Source organism: Astyanax mexicanus, chromosome 12 (assembly GCF_023375975.1).
Source record: "Astyanax mexicanus isolate ESR-SI-001 chromosome 12, AstMex3_surface, whole genome shotgun sequence".
In the NCBI taxonomy this organism is placed as follows: domain Eukaryota; kingdom Metazoa; phylum Chordata; class Actinopteri; order Characiformes; family Acestrorhamphidae; genus Astyanax; species Astyanax mexicanus.
In genome coordinates, this window is record NC_064419.1 from 10,821,418 (window position 1) to 10,841,021 (window position 19,604).

The window sequence follows — 19,604 nt, forward strand, 5'->3', positions numbered from 1 at the left end:
ACACACACACACACACACTGCAGTCCTTTCATATTAATATACAAATATATTCAAATAATTTGATTAAAAGCAGAAAATGTTTTAAAAAAAAATTCAATTAATCAGAATAGAATTATGTGATTAATCTGGGTAATCACATGTTTTCTTCCTCAAGACTAACCTTTTAATAATGGGTATTTTAATGTGAGTAAAGGAATAAGTGTTATTTTTGGAAAGAGGACAGTAATAATGGTGTAGTGTGATAATATACACCTGGCAGACTAGATCCTTTATTTTACTGTATTATAATATCTCTGGGTAGATTTACTGTATAATAATATCTCTGAGTAGTTTTGATGCTTTTTAAATTATGATTCTGTAATGTTTTATGTTTCTGAGCTTAACTAAGAGTTTTAATTGAGAAAATAAACACTAGTATAGCTGTATGTGTGTGTTTGTGTGAGCATGACCCCATGAGTGTGTGTCTGTGTTTGTGTGTGTGTGTGAAAGAGAGAGAGTGCGCATAAACTTCAGCAAAAGTAAAAGATCATCTTAATTTGCATTAAAAATAATTAACATGTTAAAGTTTTCAGATTAGCTGCATGCATCATTAGCACGTTAACATATATATAGGGTTGGATAATGAAACTGAAACACCTGTCATTTTAGTGTGGGAGGTTTAATTGCTAAATTGGAGCAGCCTGGTGGCCAATCTTCATTAATTGCACATTGCACCAGTAAGAGCAGAGTGTGAAGGTTTAATTAGCAGGGTAAGAGCACAGTTTTGCTCAAGATATTGCAATGCACACAACATTATGGGTAACATACCAGAGTTCAAAAGAGGACAAAGTGTTGGTGCACGTCTTGCTGGTGCATCTGTGACCAAGACAGCAAGTCTCTGTGATGAATCAAGAGCCACGGTATCCAGGGTAATGTCAGCATACAGCCAAGAAGCACCAACCACATCCAACAGGATTAACTGTGGACGCTGTAAGAGGAAGCTGTCTGAAAGGGATGTTCGGGTGCTAACCCGGATTGTTTCCTATAAACATAAAACCACGGCTGCCCAAATCACGGCAGAATTCAATGTGCAGCTCAACTCTCCTGTTTCCACCAGAACTGTCCGTCACCACAATAAATTATTGTGGTCTAAAATCAGGTCTGACAGTTTCATTGTCCAACCCATGTATACATATATATATATATATATATATATATATGTATATATATATATATATATATATACATATATATATATATATATATACGTATATACATATATATATATATATATATATATATATATATATATATACGTATATATATATATATATATATATATATATATATATATATATATGTATATACGTATATATATATATATATATATATATGTATACATGGGTTGGACAATGCTTTTGTTAGTGTTTCTATGTTACATGATAGTTATACTTTCTTAAAAGCAATGCTGTGAGTATATGATTGTATGCAGTGACGTGAGCTATATTAAGGTCAGAATATCTGAGGATCAACTCATCCCAAAAGTATTATATAGGGCACTATACAATATCATTGTTTTTATCCACCTTTATCACCAAGATATGATGTTTATTTTTATCTGTTCCAGAATCTCTATTCTATTCTATTGGAGTGTTTCCAATAGAATAAAATAGAGATTCTGGAACAGACTAGCTGTATGTGTACATTTGCACATCTCATTCAGCAATAGGTGCAACTTAAAGCTACTAAATGCATTTGTTAGAAGGGGTTCCCACTTTTGGATATTGAGAGCATGAGACGACGATCATAAACAGCTCTATTGTCCGTAAGCAGATCTTTTTAAGCATGTCTGTGGGCTAATGGCTGACGTGATTAAGTTGTAATTTATGAGCTGAGCAGATTGCCTCATTGAAATGAACTGCTGGAATGAACACTAAGACTTTGCTCAGTGTCAGCGAGGCTAATACATTATGACACAAATCCCCTAATGACAGCAATAAGGCTAGTGATGAATCATGCAGACTCAAGAACATCTCAGATGCCTAATGGTTTAAATGCTGCCAGCTCATAATGGCATGCTACGCAATACCCATCTTAACCCATCTCAGCCCACCAGAAAACACCAGGCACTTTTCTGACACTATTAAAATAGGAGAAAAGCCCCTAATAGATCATGTATGTATACTAGAAATTTAAGTATAAAATACTTTAAACCGTGATTATTTATTAATTAGAGCAATTATTCTACTAAACAAATATACTCCTTTTTCTGTCTTATCTTATTTTTATCTTATACTCTTATATGTCTTAACTGTCTATTTTCCTTTTCTGGCATATTGCTACCTTTAGCAATATAATAATAATAAAAATAATAATAATAATAATAATAAACTTTATTTATACGGCACCTTCCATACATACAAATGCAGCTCAAAATGCTTTACATAAAGAGAAAGAACGTAAGAAATAGTACACAAGCAAGCAAGGCATTAAAAAAATTATAATAAAATAAATAAATAAATAAATACAAAAATAATAAAAATTATAAAATGAACATTTTTAAAATATTATACTCAAAACAGATGAATGAAACGTATGATAGAATAAAAATACAGTAAAAATCAGACAGATAAAATAAGATCTAATTAAAAGCTATAAAATAAAAAATAAGATAATAATATGGTAAAAATAAAATCAGAACCACACAATAAAACAGTTATAATATATAAATAATAAGAAGGGTAGAATATTAAGAATAATTTCTATTTAAAAGCTAATGTAAAAAGATATGTTTTTAGCTTTTTCTTAAAAAATAGTAACAGAGGTTGCTTGACGAATATTTAGTGGTAAAGTGTTCCAGATTTTTGGCGCATAAAAACAGAAATCTCAAAGATGCGTCACTGACTGGCCATGCACGGCTGATCTTCATCTAAGTCACAACAATATACAAACACATTCTGTGTTTTGGGTCGTTGTCCTGTTGCATCATCCATCCTCTGTTGAGCTTCAGTTGGCAGACAGATGGTCTTAAGTTTTCCTTCAAAATGTCTTGATAAACTTGGGAATCATTTTTTCCGTTGATGACGGCAATCCGTCCAGGCTATGAGGCAGCAAAGCAGCCTCAAACCATGATGCCCCCTCCACCATGTTTCACAGTTGGGATGAGGTTTTGATGATGGTGTGCTGTGGCTTTTTTCTCCACACATAGCATAGTTGTGGTTTCCTTCTAAACAACTCAATTTTCTTGTTGCCAAGATAGCAACACGCCATAAATTTACCTGAACACACCTCACCTTCAGACCACCATTAATTTATGATAATAACTCCAACGCTATTGTAATGAGCACAACCACAGCTTGTCTTGGGTGTCCATAGTGGTTCATAGTGGCAGTGCCTTAGTCTGCTTGTCTACTGGAATCTGAGCCTCTTATCCCATCTTCTAATGGCTACTTCTTGCATTATATTATATTACTGTTGAGCTTCAGTTGGCGGACAGATGGTCTTAAGTTTTCCTGCTAAATCTCTTGGTAAACTTGGGAATCATTTTTTCCGTTGATGACGGCAATCCGTCCAGGCCATGCGGCAGCAAAGCAGCCCCAAACCATGATGCCCCCTCCACCATGTTTCACAGTTGGGATGAGGTTTTGATGATGGTGTGCTGTGCCTTTTTTCTCCACACATAGCGTTGTGTGTTCCTTCTAAACAACTCAATTTTCTTGTTGCCAAGATAGCAACATGCCCGGAATATACCTGAACCCACCTCACTTCCAGACCAACATTATTTTATAATAATAACTCCAACGCTATTGTAATGAGCACAACCACAATGTGTCTTGGGTGTCCATAGTGGTTCATAGTGGCAGTGCCTTAGTCTGCTTGTCTACTGGAATCTGAGCCTCTTATCACATCTTCTAATGGCTACTTCTTGCATTATATTATATTACTGTTGAGCTTCATTTGGTGGACAGATGGTCTTAAGTTTTCTTGTAAAATGTCTTTGTAAACTCGGGAATTAATTTTTTCGTTGATGACGGCAATCCGTCCAGGCTATGAGGCAGCAAAGCAGCCCCAAACCATGATGCTCCCTCCACCATGTTTCACAGTTGGGATGAGGATTTGGATGATGGTGTGCTGTGGCTTTTTCTCCACACATAGCGTAGTTGTGGTTTCCTTCTAAACAACTCAATTTTCTTGTTGCCAAGATAGCAACACGCCAGAAATATACATGAACACACCTCACTTCCAGACCACCATTATTTTATAAACTCCAACACTATTTTAACAATGCGGAAGCAAGGTGTGAAAATAGACTGTTGAGTGGTTCATAGTGGCAGTGCTTTAGTCTGCTTGTCTACTGGAATCTGAGCCTCTTATCACATCTTTTAATGGCTACTTCTTGCATTATATTATATTACTTTTGGCGCTTTAGTCCATCTTGCTTCCTTTATTTTATTTTTATTCCAACAGAGAAACTTTAATCATTATTTAGCCCAAAGCAATTAGCGGCCAAATTAATGATTTTATATATATATATATATATATATATATATATATATATATATATATATTAAATGTATTACAATAATCTTATGTTCTCAGACACACACGCACACACAAACATAACCGTGCTGAAATACCCACAGTGGAATACCGAGGAACATGTACAGTCAAACTGGAACTAGAAAAAGCTGGATGAATTGAGCTATGGCATGTGTGTATTCTATTATACTTTACTCACACAGTTTTCTCTTTCCTTTAGGATGATGAAGAGGGCATCTGGGCATGACTGTTGCCAAGGCAATCAATGCTGCTGTCACGTTCAAAAGGGTGAGTAATGATGACGTTGATGGTGATGCTGATGATGATGAGGAGAATGTTGAAACTCCAGTCTTTTTTTTTTTCCGGTCCACTTGGCCCAGGACCTCTTTCCTTAGAATGGAATTGCCCCCAGTGGCCAGCTAAAATACATGAGGTCGGATTCAGGAAACATTAAAAAAAACGTACGCTCTGAAACCAAGCTAGTCTTTAAGCAGAGCTGGATCGACTGTTAAGCCGCAAAGTCCTGTACATTTATATATTCCCCAAACCATGAACCTTTTTACAGCTTATATGTTATTAAAACGACAGAGTGAGAAGAACCAGAGGACTTCCAGCGCACACACCCACACAGACCTGTAAAGTTTAACGCCCCCAGCCTACCTGGTGTGTGTTTGTGTGTGTGTGTGTGTATGTGTGTGTGTGGTTGGGCTTGTTAATTAGAAATCTCCAGGGGAGAGCATTTTAAAAGTCCAGATTGTATGTCACTACTATAAGATAAAAAGAATGTTCACATTCTGCAGTGCCACATTTTTTCTACCATGTGCTTTGATAGTTATAGTCATTATAGCCATAGCTGGGCCCAGTTATTTTAAGATCTTATTTCCTGGATGTGCACCATTTAAATATAGCTAATAAAAATAGCTAATAATAGTTAAAATATTTCGTGAAAATGACATGAAAATTATAGGCCAGAAAAAAAAACAATTACAAATCTCTGGTTACTAATATCTAAAATCAGGCAGTTGATCATTTATTGACTTAAATCAGAAGATTTTAACTAATTAGAAGTAATTGTATTTAATTAAACTTTGAGTCACTTTCATATGTGGTCATAGGTCAAATATTAATGCATCTCAACAAATTAGAATATCATTAAATAGTTACTTTATTACAGTAATTCAGTTCAAAATGTGAAACACATATATTATATAGATGTATTACACACAGAGTGATCTATTTTAAGTGTTTTTTTTTTCTTTAACTGTTGATGATTATGGATTACAGCCAATGAAAACCCAAAAATCAGTGTCTCAAAAAAAAAAAAAATTAAATGAGACCAATTGGTACTTTTGGCAGTGTGGGCAGTGTGCCAAGTCCTGCTGGAAAATGAAATCCGCATCTACATAAAAGTTGTCAGTAGCAGAGGGAAGCATGAAGTGCTGTAAGATTTTGTGGGAAAACAAAACTGCACTGACTTTAGACTTGATAATAAAACACAGTGGATCAACACCAGCAGATGACATGACTCTCCAAACCATCACTGATCATCAGTCAATTTTACATTTCATTTGTAAATCAAGGGATCAGAGTCTGGAGGAAGAGTGTAGAGACACACAGTCCAAGCTGCTTGAGGTCTAGTGTTTCCACCAATCAGTGATGGTTTGGATAAAGAGACATGTCATCTGCTGGTGTTGATCCACTGTGTTCTATTTTATCAAGTCTAAAATCAGAATTAAAGTAGCTTATCAATGATATTCTGTTTTGTATGGTATTTTTATACTAGTATGTATCTGATTTGTGAAAATTCAGTCAAACTCAATCTGATCTGAGAAAAATAAATAAAATATTTATTAATAAGGATGAAATAGGGTTCAAAGTTGTAGATGTCTTTAGAATACTATTTTATATTAAAACCCTTTAGAAACATCTATACAATAAAGTAATTTAAGTTGAGTGTACATTTTATGGTTTAATAGTTTATAGTTGTAATGAACGGAAAACTATAATCATAAGTTTCTCAGATCTAAGTTTCTCAGACATTTCTGATTTAAACATCCCAACTTTCCTTTAGGGCCTTTCTTTGTGACCTGAATCAGCAGGCCAGGATGTCTTTCCCAACGTATCACCCTACAGTAATTACAGTATCTTAGTGATGTTTGTGCTATGGCACTCTGGGCTAATCATGTCCTGATTGACTCCTTTCTTTTCAGTATCTCTTTTCTCCACAAATACACACACAGGATTTGTGGTTGCTGTGGAATTTCTGGTTCCTGCGTTCCATCTCGAAACCGTCCGTGATTCTTAGAAGCAGTGAAGTTTTGGCTTGTTCTAGTTCTTATTTTAGAATATGGTTCTTTTGTAAATTTGCAAAACATGATCAATAGCGATGTTTTGAAGTTAGAGACGCGAATACTCTGCTCTTATTGGCCGTTCTCAAGTTGCTTTTTGATTACAGACTTTCTGTTTATCTTCCTGGCCTCCGTGACTCTCTTTAATGAAAGAGGGATGTTTTTCCTGAGGAGGGTAAGACATGCACACAAACACACAGACAGAGAGAGAAAGAGAGAGAGAGAAAGAGACTAAGGGGCCTATTTTAGTGATCTATAGCGCATCAGTCAATTACGTATTGGGTGGTTCGATTTAGAGCGTGACGATGCGTCGTTGGTATGGGAGGGGCGCAAAAAAATATGAACATGAAAGACATGAACTAATACTCATAAAGATGTTCTATTAAAATCCACTTTTTCTTGTTCTTTGTAAAATACTATAGTTCTCTCTGAGTTGTATATGATGCTAAACATTAAACTCTTCCTCAACCTCCATTGTCTGTAGTAGCTAGTAAAATAAAATATTCAGAAAAACGAGTTGATCAAGAAAAGCACTGTGTCTACGTCATGGCCACTCCCACCATGGCTCGCAACCTCCCACAGGCAGCGTTGAAGTCGACACACCTCCTCAGACAGGAGCTAACAGCGCTAAGAACAGCATAGCAGTTCATTCCTGTGTTATTTGTGCAAATAACACATCAGTGTTATATGCTTTACCCAGGAGCTAAAGAACAAATTTTAGAATTTATGAATGGAACACCATCAGGGAAGTACAGAGATAAGTAGGTGTATTTTTACAAGAGTTCTGTTCACACTAGTTAAAAGTAAAATAGAATTTTACTTTCTCGACCTGGACTACCTTCACCTCTGTGTGTAATTAACTATAGGTTTACATAGGATCTCCGGTGGATTTGGTGTTTAACATAGACTCTAAGACTATGTCAGTGGCTGAACTGCACGTAGCAGGGCATTACACATGTTGTAAAATAACATATGACATAATAACAAAGACTGTTATTAGTGTAAAAATGTCTTTATGTTAAAACATTTTAACTGTTGTCTGTCTCGCTGCCTCGCAGTGCTGTTAGCCAGTCAGAGGTGATATGTTTGCATGTATGAATATTCATGAGCAGGAGCCAAAATCCTATCGTTTCACCCTGTCGACTCCTCCACCGGACTAAAGCAGCATTATAGAGGATCACCTGAGCAATTTTTTCGTGAAATAATCAGTTTGCCAGTTGTCATTCTCTTTAAAAGGCAGGTACTCTCTGACTTTGGCAGATTTGTATCTTAACAGTGCAGTGGTTTTGTGTGTCTCAGCAGAGGATACTGACCTGCACGTTCACACTGTGAAGATACACCAGCAGCTCATTTGAGGAAACAGCAATGTTATTTTATTCTTTATTCTGTTTATTGTTGAGTTAATAGTCAGGCTTGTGCTCTGCAGCACGTCTGCGTGTGTGTTCAACGAGCGAGGGTGCACCAGCAATGGGTGCACCAATATGAATGGGCTATATTAATTGACTGTCAGTGGCACACTTCTGTTTTCCACTGTCAAGATAGCAATACACCGGAAATTCACCTGAACCCACCTCACTTCCAGACCACCACACCCATCAGTGTAGATTTATTCCTAAACTCTGACGCTATTTTAATGGTGAGGGGCAAGGCATGAAAATATACTGTTAACTGTGTGTAAAGCCCTGTCCGGATGGGATAAGTTTCTCAGGGGGTTCTGGGGTAATTTTCTCTTTTATTTTGGGGGTCCTCTGTGATTTTATTCCTGTCTGGAACGACCATGTATGTGTTTTTTCTCAGATGACCTCTGAGAAAATTACAGGCTGAATTACCTACAGTTTTTCGCTAATTTTAGTCACCTTGCGCTTAATAAAATAGCTATTTGTCCACTATCATGCACCGTATTTACACTTTAGGAGATCCATGTGAACACAACAGTAAGTGGAAATGGAGGAGCTACTGAACGCGATGTCATGAGACCGAGAAAGCCACAAAACTCACTGATCCTCCTGTTTTTTCATTTGCAGTCCAGATCCATGTGTTTTATCACTGAGTAAAAGTGTGAAATATTTTTTATAGACGTTCCCTTGTGAAACTAATCCCATCTGGATAGGGCTATAGATTGCAATGAGCATTGTGATGGTGTCTTCTGAGATGCTGTGTGTTCATCTGTGTATAGGTTATAGATATCTAAATAAAAAAGTCTAATATTAGTGATGGATAAGAATACTTAAACAAAGAAATTTGGTTGTCTTTGATTAAAACACAGCAAACTATGTCAGTTATTGATTATAAAGGAAAGTAAGATATTTTAGGATGATGGTGGCAATATTTCACCAGAAGAGATCTGCCTCGGGAATTACTTGGATCCTTCCAGGCAGTTATAAGGAAAGATGAACAGAACATCAGTGTCAGTAGTCAGTAAGAGATACTGTTCTTCAGAGCTGTAGAAGTGCAGTAACTGCTGTTCCTGTTGGAAGAATGAAATGTTGGCTCTGCGAGAGAGTGTATCAAAAAAAGGAGGACTGTATAAAAAGATTATCTGTGTAATGAGCCTCAGAGGGCCCTCAGGTTATCAGAGTTATATTTCCTCATTTGACGAGTATGAGGAGGAGGGGTCATCTTCGCACACATGTGCCAAATGATTATTCCAGTAAGTAAAGAAAGGTTAGCCAAATACAAAGAGACTGACATGGTAAAACACAAAATGCACAATATTATACAAATGACTAATCTTAATTTGTTTCATTACAAGACATACAATAGCCATTAAATACAAGCTGTCCTTTTTTATACTTATACCTTAGATTTTATGAGAGAATTTGATAAGAAAGGGGAAAGGTTAAATTCAGAAAGTCATTTCATTTACGTTTTGTTGCAGCCTTGTGCTGAAATAAAATAAAAATCTACTTTTATTAGCCCAAAATGACAAAGTGAAAACTTTATTTTTTCTTTACCACCTTTGAGATGTTTCTACACATTGATTGTATATCACCTGTGGTGAATTTAGTTTTTTATCGGACATGATTTGGAAGGACACACTCCTTTATATGTAAGGATCACAGAGTTGATGATGCATACAGTGAAGCATGGTGGTGGCAGCATCATGTTTTGGGATGAAGGAACGGTTGAACTGGGAACTTCAGACTGGGCCAAAGGTTCTCCTTTCATCAAGACAGTGCCCATAAGCACACAGTCAAGGCAACATAGGAGTCAGGAGCCAAAACCCTAACTTCAACACAACCTAACATATCTGAAAAGACAGATGGTCCCCATTCAAACTGACTGAACTCGCAAAGATCTGTAGATCTTTGGTAGAAATTGGCTGAAAATCCCCAAATACAGGCGTATAAACATTGGAGCATCCCACTGTACACAAGAAGACTGGAGGCTGTAATGACTGTGAAATGTCTTTCAGTAAAGTATTAAGAAAGGAGTGTATACTTAATAGTTTTATCACTTGAGTTAATGCACATGAAAATTAACAAAATTCAAAAGTTTGCAAACCTTTAGGCGTTTCTTGTTCTGATTGTTCTAATGTTTTAATGATGGTCCTTGTACTTTTTCTGCATACCCTGACAACCTGGCAACCTGTGTGCTCATTGCTGTTTGAAAGAACTTGACCAGTGTGCAGACGAAGAGCAGAATAACAGACAGCTGGGCTATGAGCAAGTCTCGCTCAGGCTGTGATAACATCTTGTTTCTTAATGGTTCCATGTTTTGCTCTAAGCTTTCACTGTTCTGTTTAAGTGCGGCTGTTTACAGATCAAGAGTGTCTCTGTGATAAGCTTGTTTATTTGTTTACATGCTTGACTGTTTGTGTTTATGGCCATCTGTGCTAGGTTGTTCTTGTGGTATGGCCACCATGTCTGTTTATAGATGTGTAATCCAGCCTTCACTAAAAACCCCCACTGCTTTTCTTTATGTATGTATGTGTGGGTTCTTACATTCTCTCTTTTCTTTTTTTTCTTTTTTTACCATCTCTACACTCATCTTCCCTGCGCCTGTGTCTCTTTTCTCTTTTTTCCTTATTTATTTTTATTATTATTATTTTTATTATAGGCTTATTTCTAATTTTCTCTGATTTTTCTTCTCAATTTAGCCAGAATAATTGTCCCACTTATTCAGCTGCTAGTCAGCTGTATATCCCCCATCACTAGTGATGCCACAACTCAAGGAGAGTGAAGCTAGCACATGCCTCCTCTGATACATGTAAAGTCAGACTCCACCTCATTTTGAACTGCTGCTGAAGAAAGCGTAGCGACTTGGTTCTGATACATCAGCTCACAGATGCCCTGTGCTGATCGACATCACCCTTTGGAGTAATGAGACGAAAGAGCACCATCTACCCACCCAGAGAGAGAAAGGCCAATTGTGCTCTCTCAGGGCTCTGGTGGCTGGTGGCAAGCAGCATGACCGGGATTCGAAACAGCAATCTTCCGATCGTGGTGGCAGCCATTATTTCTTTCTTAAATTCTATCCAGTTCACTTTATCTTTTTTTACCAATACACTATAGGTCCAAAAGTGTTTTTTTGTTTTTTTTATGGACACATCGTCTGATGAATGAATTTAGCTTCTTTTAGTTGTATCCATTGCTGAGAAATATGTGCAGTGGATGCTGAGAGCTTGTCTGATCTCTGTAGAAAATGACTGCAAGTCAACTGTAGTCTCTAATGCCAGGCATGGGCTAGAGGGGTATAAAGCCCTAGTTTTTCATGAATGTTGAAGATTGATATATTGCTGGCTGTAGGAATGATGAACCTGGCTGGCTGACTACTGTCAGTAACTAGTGGGAGGGGCCTCCTTAAAGGGGGATTCTGATAAATCTCTCTGCATTGAGTTGTGTGATTTGTGGAGTTAAGGATGAGGCTGACTTGGTCATCATCCAGCATCCTGACCTCTCTAATGCTAAATACAATCAAATCCTCACACCAATTTGTAAAAATTTTGAAGAATACCTTCCTTAGGCAGTAGAAATAGTTACTTCAATAAAAGCAGGATGAGCTCCTTTACTCCTTTTTTAATATCCTATATTTCAGAACATACAATGAATGAGTAATGGTGTAATACTTTTGTCAATATAGTTTATCTCTCTCTCTCTCTCTCTCTCTCTCTCTCTTTCTGTGTGTGTGTGTCTGAACATGCTGCTCTAGCTGTGTGAGTGTGTGTTACGTCGTGTCTCAGTTTCTGTGGTTTTGTGATCATAAATCAGGTGAAATGCAATAACTCATCAAACCTCTCCCATCACACTCATTATCTCATTAATTAACATGAAAGGAGACTTAAAGGGGAAATCCTGTGTAAAGTGAACTTGGGTTTATTGAAACATGATAACGAGTACACACTTTTGTTGAATATCTCACCTCTGTTTAGCCTCAACATTCCCAAATACAGCATATTTAGCCGATTCTCCCAACAGGCTTACAATGCTAGTGATAGGGGCATAGAGTTATCCATGCAAAGAAATGGCTATTTTTACATCATTAACAAACTAAAAGTAGCTCCACACTTTTTTTTGGTAGAATTCTGAGGACCCTAACATTTAAAACGAGGCAGTGAAAACTTTATAAGTGTACAGATAGTGTATTAAAAATCACTGTTTATACACACAGCACAAATGAATAGTTAGGACAGAAAAACATTGCAAAGCTAAAACACTTTTACAGTTTCAGTGCCTCATTTTAAATGTCATTGGGCCTCAAAATTCTACCAATAAAGTCTGGAGCTACTTTTGAATAATTTGATTAGTGATTTCTTTGCATGGGCAACTCCCCTATGCCCCTATCTCTAGCATTGTAAGCCTGTTGGGAGCATCGACTAAAAGCTCTGTATTTGGGAATGCTGGGGGAATAGAAGGTTGGACTATTCTACAAATGTTTGCACTCATTATTATGTTTCTTTTTCAACTCAAGTCAATTTTACCCTAGATTTCTCCTTTAATCTCATCAGCTTTCCACTCCTGAACCATCAAACCATCGCCACAATCAGTGGCACAAAAAGGTGGTATGCAGCGTATGCGACGCATAGGGGCACTGCACTAGATGGGGCACCAATTATTTTTATTCGGCATTTTCTGTAAGAGCTGTTTGTTCGTGTATGATGATGCACAGGGGTGTCGCCTGACCTGGGCTTCCAGTAGCTCCGAATCATTTCACTTAGCTCAGCTGTATTATTAGTGAAGAGACAGGCCGCTGTTCACTGTGAGTGGAAAATCTCTTCACGCGAATCACAGAGCCAGTTCAAGGATAAAGTTCCGCCTTTCAGGAGAAACAGCCAATCAGCTTGCTGGTTTTGCGAAGGATTTTTGAGTCCTTGCAGTGGGTTTCAGCGCTGATGTTAAAACATATCTGGATACACGGCCTTTTTTTCTAAAAGAAAGGTAACTGAACTAACTGTGTAAACTGTGATGAGAGTTTCTGATAGCTTGTTAAAAAGACTTGTCTCTGAACATGATCAAAACACACAGATCAAGGTTTGAGAATGTACCTAATCAGCCAATATCTATTTCATTTTTAAATGAATACTGTGTTTTTATTAATTTAGGATTGCAGGATTACTGTAAGCTATAATTAATGAAAATGTATTTGCTGGATGTTGAGGATAGCCAGGATTTAGTACTATACTTAGTTTAAATGAGTTTATTAACCCTGGTCTCTGCCCTGAAATTGTATGTTTTCCACCGGATCCAACTGATCAGCTTATAAACTAATATAATTAACTTGGCTGAGACCTGGATTTTTACATACCCAGGCAACGCCCCTGATAATACACATCAAAAAACAAAAACCAGCACTAATCAGACATGTGTTTTTTGTCCCATCGTGACGTGATCATAAAACTAGTAAATTATAGAACAGGGGTTGCCAGCGCTGTTTTTTATATCACATAACTGATATTCTGCATCTAGAAATAATTTTAGGGGGGGGGGGGGGGGGGGGGGCATAGTATGTTTGCATACACCTCAAAAAGTATGTAGTTGCACCCCTGACCACATTTATTATAATTATGATGATGATTATGAAGAGGATGAATATCTCCAGGCCTGTCTGATGGTTTCATACACTTTTTGGTGTTCCAGTCATCTGGCTGCCTCATCTCCACAGCTCTTTCTCTCCAGTTCCAAAAACGTTTACACACTTCAATCTCCTCTAAACATCCCTAATGCAGGTCCTGTAAACAGGAAGTGGGATTTGAATATGTTAAAGATGGATAAACAGGCTAAAGTGAATTTTTGGTATTGTTCCCATCACTAATGGCCATTGTCTCTTGTGCTTGATTATGACTTGAGAGAGACTGAAACAAAAGAGTACAGAGACACCCGGACGATGCAGGTGTGTTCACGGCCACACGCCACGCACAGACACACACACACACACACACACACACACACACACACACACACACACACACACACAGAAGAACACACACACACACACATGCAACTGTGTTCACACAGGTTCACAAGTCCTGACCTGTTGGTGTTGGTGTAGGCAGGGGTACACTAGCAAGCAGAAGTAGTGCATTTGTGTGTGTGTGTGTGTGTGTGTGTGTGTGTGTGTGAGGGAGAAAGAGTGTGTGTGAGGGAGACATTAGTAGGGATTAAAGTAGCATTTGCGTGAGCTCTTTGGGCTCTAACACACAAAGCCAAATGCCAGAAGAGAGGCAGTGCACCTGGGAAAGGTTCCGGAAAAGGCCTCTCTCTCTCTATTTCTCTCTCTCTTTTCTCTCTCTCTCTCTCTCTCTCTCTCTCTCTTTCTCTCTCTATCACACATGCATACACACACATCTGTCACAAATACATACACAAACATCCTAACCAATAAACAAAAATTAAACCCTCGTATAAACATACAGATTGTGAAGGAAGTAGTACAATGAATGGAAACGATTGATATCTCGGAGTAATATCTCCAGAATTGGACTACTGCTGTACATTCTAATACATTTTTTAATATTTAAGTTTCAATTATAATGCAAACCAGGGTTTTTTAGCATTCATATACCAAACTCACATAGCGAATATCAAATATTTGATTTATTAAATGGAGCACCATCATTTCAATGTTTCACAGCTCTATACTGGTACACTGAAAAAAAAAAGATACTTTGGACAAACCTAAAAAAAATTGAATTTGTTACACCTAAATATATATATATTTTTATTTTTTTGATCAAATTATATTTATGATTTAGTAAGAATATAAAGTTTTGATTTAAAATCATCCAATGTATTATTTAACCCAAGTACCAAAAAGTTCTTTAAAAGAAAGAAAAAAGATGATTTATGATAAATATCCTTTTTTATAACCTATTATTATTATAGTTTTACCTTTGACTAAACTAATTAAATAGTTTTGATTCTGTTAATTTTATAAACTTTTTGTAATTTCCTTTTAATTCAAAATGCATTATATATATTTATATATTTTATATAGTCATAAGTACAAAAAAATACGAAATTATTAAATGATGTTAGACTAACTTTATTGACTAAATGACTAAATATTCTAATATTAAGCAACAATTGAAGCTGGGTTTCACATTTCTAAGTTTCTAATCAGTCTTTTATTCCTTAATTTACCTGAGAAAAGCAGTATAATTGTGCAGTGACACAACTGTAGTGGTGATGGGAACCAATGTTAAGAGTGAGAGACTGACTGACAGAAAAACTCCAGGAGGAGTGATCTGATGTAATGATATCAAAACCTCTGAAATAAGGTAAAAATGTTATTTGAGCTAAAGGATTTATTTTAAGTTAAAGTTTTAATAGGGACTGTATTTCGTCGCTGTCCAATGAAAAACACTTATCTCCAAAACAGCAACTGTCAATGTAAAAAGAGCTTATTTCAGGTCATTTTGAAGAGTTTCTATTGGTCCGTTCATCAAGAAATTTTGGCACAGTGTAAGGGAAAGTTTGTATGTTCAAATTATGTAGTAAACTAAAAATCGACAAAAATGGAGATAAGTGTTTTTCATAGGACAGTGACGATTTGCTTTCAGGCAAAATGAGAAAAAAAGCAAGTTTGAACCAGAAATCATAATTTTTCATTAGACCAACATAAAAATGCACTTTAAATCAATAACATGGTCACACTTTTTTCAGGTTGAGCTTTTGAGCCAGGCATGGTGTAATTTTCCTGTCATTATGATAGCAAAGACAGTAACACTGACACGCCCTAAACCAAGCTGTGCCATGCGTGGTTGGCAGCTTGCCTATAGATCACTAAAAATGTGCCATAAATATGAAATGAAGTGGACAGAAATTTAATTCCAATACCAATAAGTTATAAGAAAATAACATTTGAAACTGGATGTGGTTAAACAAGGTAAAAAATCTCTGGTTTAAAATTCTCAAGCTCTCTATCCCCACCCTGTGCTACGGTATAAAACAAGACGGAAAGTCAACATTTCTGAGCAAGATTGACACTTACAGAAACTCAGCAGTAGAAAAAACAGCAGCTAATATATATTTCAGCCAGATATTTCAGAAGCGTTCCAGTACTTCAGTTTGATCGAGCCGATCAGCCGTGGATACAGAGCCCCTCTCCACAGGCTTACCCACCCAAATCTGATAAAATTTTGAAGTCAGCAGGAGCTTTCTTCTCTATTTCCGTCTTTCCGACACCCACCCTCTCTCCCCCACTCCACCTAAAGGAGAGGAGAGGTCTGCGGTCGCCAGTAAGAGAAGACAAACCAGGATGTTTTTAGCCACTATCTCACAGCAATCATCTGAAAACCCTCGCTTAGTTCTCTGAGCTAATAAAAGTGCTAAACTGAATAAGTAAATAACGGTAATAACCGCAATAACCGCACGTCCTCTCCTCAGCACTCACGCTGAGCTCCGCTAAAAGCTCGTCCGCGGGGTTTCCCATCCGATAGAGCAGACATAACAAACGCACGTAACAAACCCACCCGTCCGCCCGTCCGCGACACCAATAATAGCCATTAGAGCCAGCGATTATTGAATTATATGATACTGCTCTCACGATTTGATTGTATGTGTTTGAGCCGGAGTGTGTGCGGTCCTGTCAATAGCACGCGCAGAGGGGGGAGAGCGTGTTATGACGTGTGGGAGTTAAGCCCCTGTCTGTGCTGCTGTCACTTTAGATTAGTGCGCGCTCGGCCAATGTAACAGAGTAAGGCTGGGCAGGAGGGTTAAAGCTAAAGGCTTGATCATTCCCAGAAGCATTTTCTTTCCTTTTCTCTCTTTCTGCCTTACACTCAACTTAGAGTCCTGTGTGTGTGTGTATGTGAGTGTATGTGTGTGTGTGTGTAAAAACTTGTTTTCATGTACTCTCAGGACAAATTTACCATGGGCAGCGACAGAGATGGCATTAGTTAATAGCTGTAGTATTTATAAAGAATCAGGTTAAACTGCTCCTGAACAGCTGTTTATCCATTTAGCCACTTTTCCCCATTTTCTACCCAATTTGCACGACTGATTACCCAATCCACTCATTAGGACTCCCCGTATAAGTAGTGACACCCCAACACCAGGGGGGTGAAGACTAGCACATGCCTCCTCCGACACATCTGAAGTCAGCCACCGTGTCTTTTCAAGCTGCTGCTGATGCAGCATTACTGAGTAGCATCACATCACAAAACACTCAGAGGAAAGTGCAGTGACACGGTTCCGATACATCAGCTCACAGACATCTCGTGCTGTGGAAATTACCCTTTGGAGAGCGCCATCTACCCACCCAGAGAGAGCAAGGCCATTTGTACTCTCTCATGGTTCTGGCAGCTGATAGCAAGCTACATGAACAGGATTCAAGCCGGCAAACTCCTGATCATAGTGGCAGCACCACTATGGGATCACAAAAACTGACGTCTTTGAGTTTTTAGAGTTGTGGAGCAATGGGAGTGCGAGCCATCCAGTATTTTTGAAGGAGGTCAATTCAATATCCTGACCCCAATAAATATACAGTTGCTGAATGCAAATAGAAATTCTAAGAATAATGTTCCAAAATGTGGTAGAAAGTACTTTCTGGGCAATAGAGACAATGGACGAGCATTTTTGTCAGTATTTTTGTCAATGTAGTCTAAGTTTTGACAGTCAAGTCAAAGTGTGTGTTTGTGTAAAAAAAATAGTTTTCATATACTGTGAGGACAAAAAAAAGGCCTGTTTTCAAAAATCAGAATAAAACCAGGCTAAACTCAACTTTGCAATGTGAAGACCAACCAGTTTTTGTTGTTGCTTTGTTTGTTCCGGATTAACATTTGTGTTTCTGCATATCTTATTGTGGGCAGCAGCAGAGATGACATTAGTAAATTGCTGTAGTATTTATAAAGAATCAGGTTAAACTGCACCTGAATAGCCGTTTAGCTCAAACATGAGGAGAGTATACTGTATTTGATAGTTCAGTCTGATCAATACTGGATCACGTTCTCACCACAAACGGACCTCTTTGAGCTTTGAGCTGTGGAGCAAAGGAAGTGTAAGCCATCCAGTGTTTTTAAGAGGAGTTGAAGAGTTGGGGATGAGGTGGAGTGGAAATAATTCAATATCCTGTCCCCAATAATTAGTATAGTTGCTGAATACAAATACAAATTCTCACAATCATTTTCCAAAATGTGGTAGAAAGTCTTTTCTGGACAGTAGAGACAACGGGCGAGCATTTGTCCCACCACTTTTGTCCATGTAGTCCTTGTCCATGTCCTGACTCTCAAAAGTGTGTGTGTGTTTGTGTGTGTGTGTGTGTGTGTAAAAACTTGTTTTCATATACTATCAGGACAAAAATCCTGTATATAATCAGTATAAAATCAAAATAAAACCAGGCTAAACTCAACTTTTACAATGTGATGACCAACCAGTTTTTGATTAGCATGTGTTTCTACATGGGTAGTGGGGTGAGGTGAGGTGAGGTGGCATTAGTTAAAAGCTGTAGTATTTATAATGAATCAGGTTAAACTGTTATAATAAATCAGGTTAAACTGCACCTGAACAGCCGTTTAGCTCAAACACAGTATGAGTATATTTGATTGTTGGGTCTGATCGATACTGGATCATGTTCTTACCACAAAATGACCTCTTTGAGGTCTTTCAGCTGTGGAGCAATGGAAGGGTGTGCCATACAGTGTTTTTAGTTTTAGCAGGAGTTGGAGAGTTGCTATAGTTGCTGAATGCAAACAAATTCTCACAATAAGTTTCCAAAATGTGGTAGAAAGTATTTTCTGGACCGTAGAGACAATGGGCAAGCATTTTTTCCAGTACTTTGTAGTACTATGTAGTCTATGTCCTGACTTTTGTTGTGTGTGTGTGTGTGTGTGTAAAAACTGGTTTCATATACTATCAGGACAAAAAACGATAGATTTGAAAAATGTCCTGACTCTCAAAATTGTGTGTGTGTGTGTGTGTAAAAACTTGTTCTTTCATATCCGTCAGGACAAAAAAAGGCCTAGTTTCAGAAATCAGAATAAAACTGGACTAAACTACAATGTCAAGACAAACCAGTTTTAGATTAGCATATATTTTAGTGTAACTTACCACTAAGTCCCAACTCTTAAAAGTGTGTATGTGTGTGTATGTGTGCGTGTGTGTGTGTGAGCAAGCTAATGAAAACAGGGAGGAAGAAAGAGGTTTGGGTCTACGGTCATGGTGTGTGTTATCTGGCTTCCGTGGAAAAGCCGCACTTGTAAGGCGACATTCAGCAGAGGATTAGTGTCCATGTCCTTCTCTCCTCATCTTACCAAAACACTGCCAACTACAGATCAGTAGCCACACTGCAAATTCCCCCGTG

The 19,604-nt window shown here is 37.6% G+C and overlaps 1 protein-coding gene across 5 annotated transcripts in view; it reads left to right on the forward strand.

Moving 5' to 3' along the window:
* The window catches only part of LOC103032091 (ERC protein 2), a 452,130-nt gene that overhangs the window by 361,493 nt on the left and 71,033 nt on the right, over nt 1–19,604 (forward strand). For all 5 annotated transcript variants that reach the window (XM_049485683.1, XM_049485682.1, XM_049485684.1 and 2 more), the window contains one exon: nt 4,739–4,806. In XM_049485683.1, coding sequence (XP_049341640.1) covers nt 4,739–4,765 — 27 coding nt within the window. In that variant the 3' untranslated portion in view covers nt 4,766–4,806. The remainder of the gene's footprint in view (nt 1–4,738; nt 4,807–19,604) is intronic.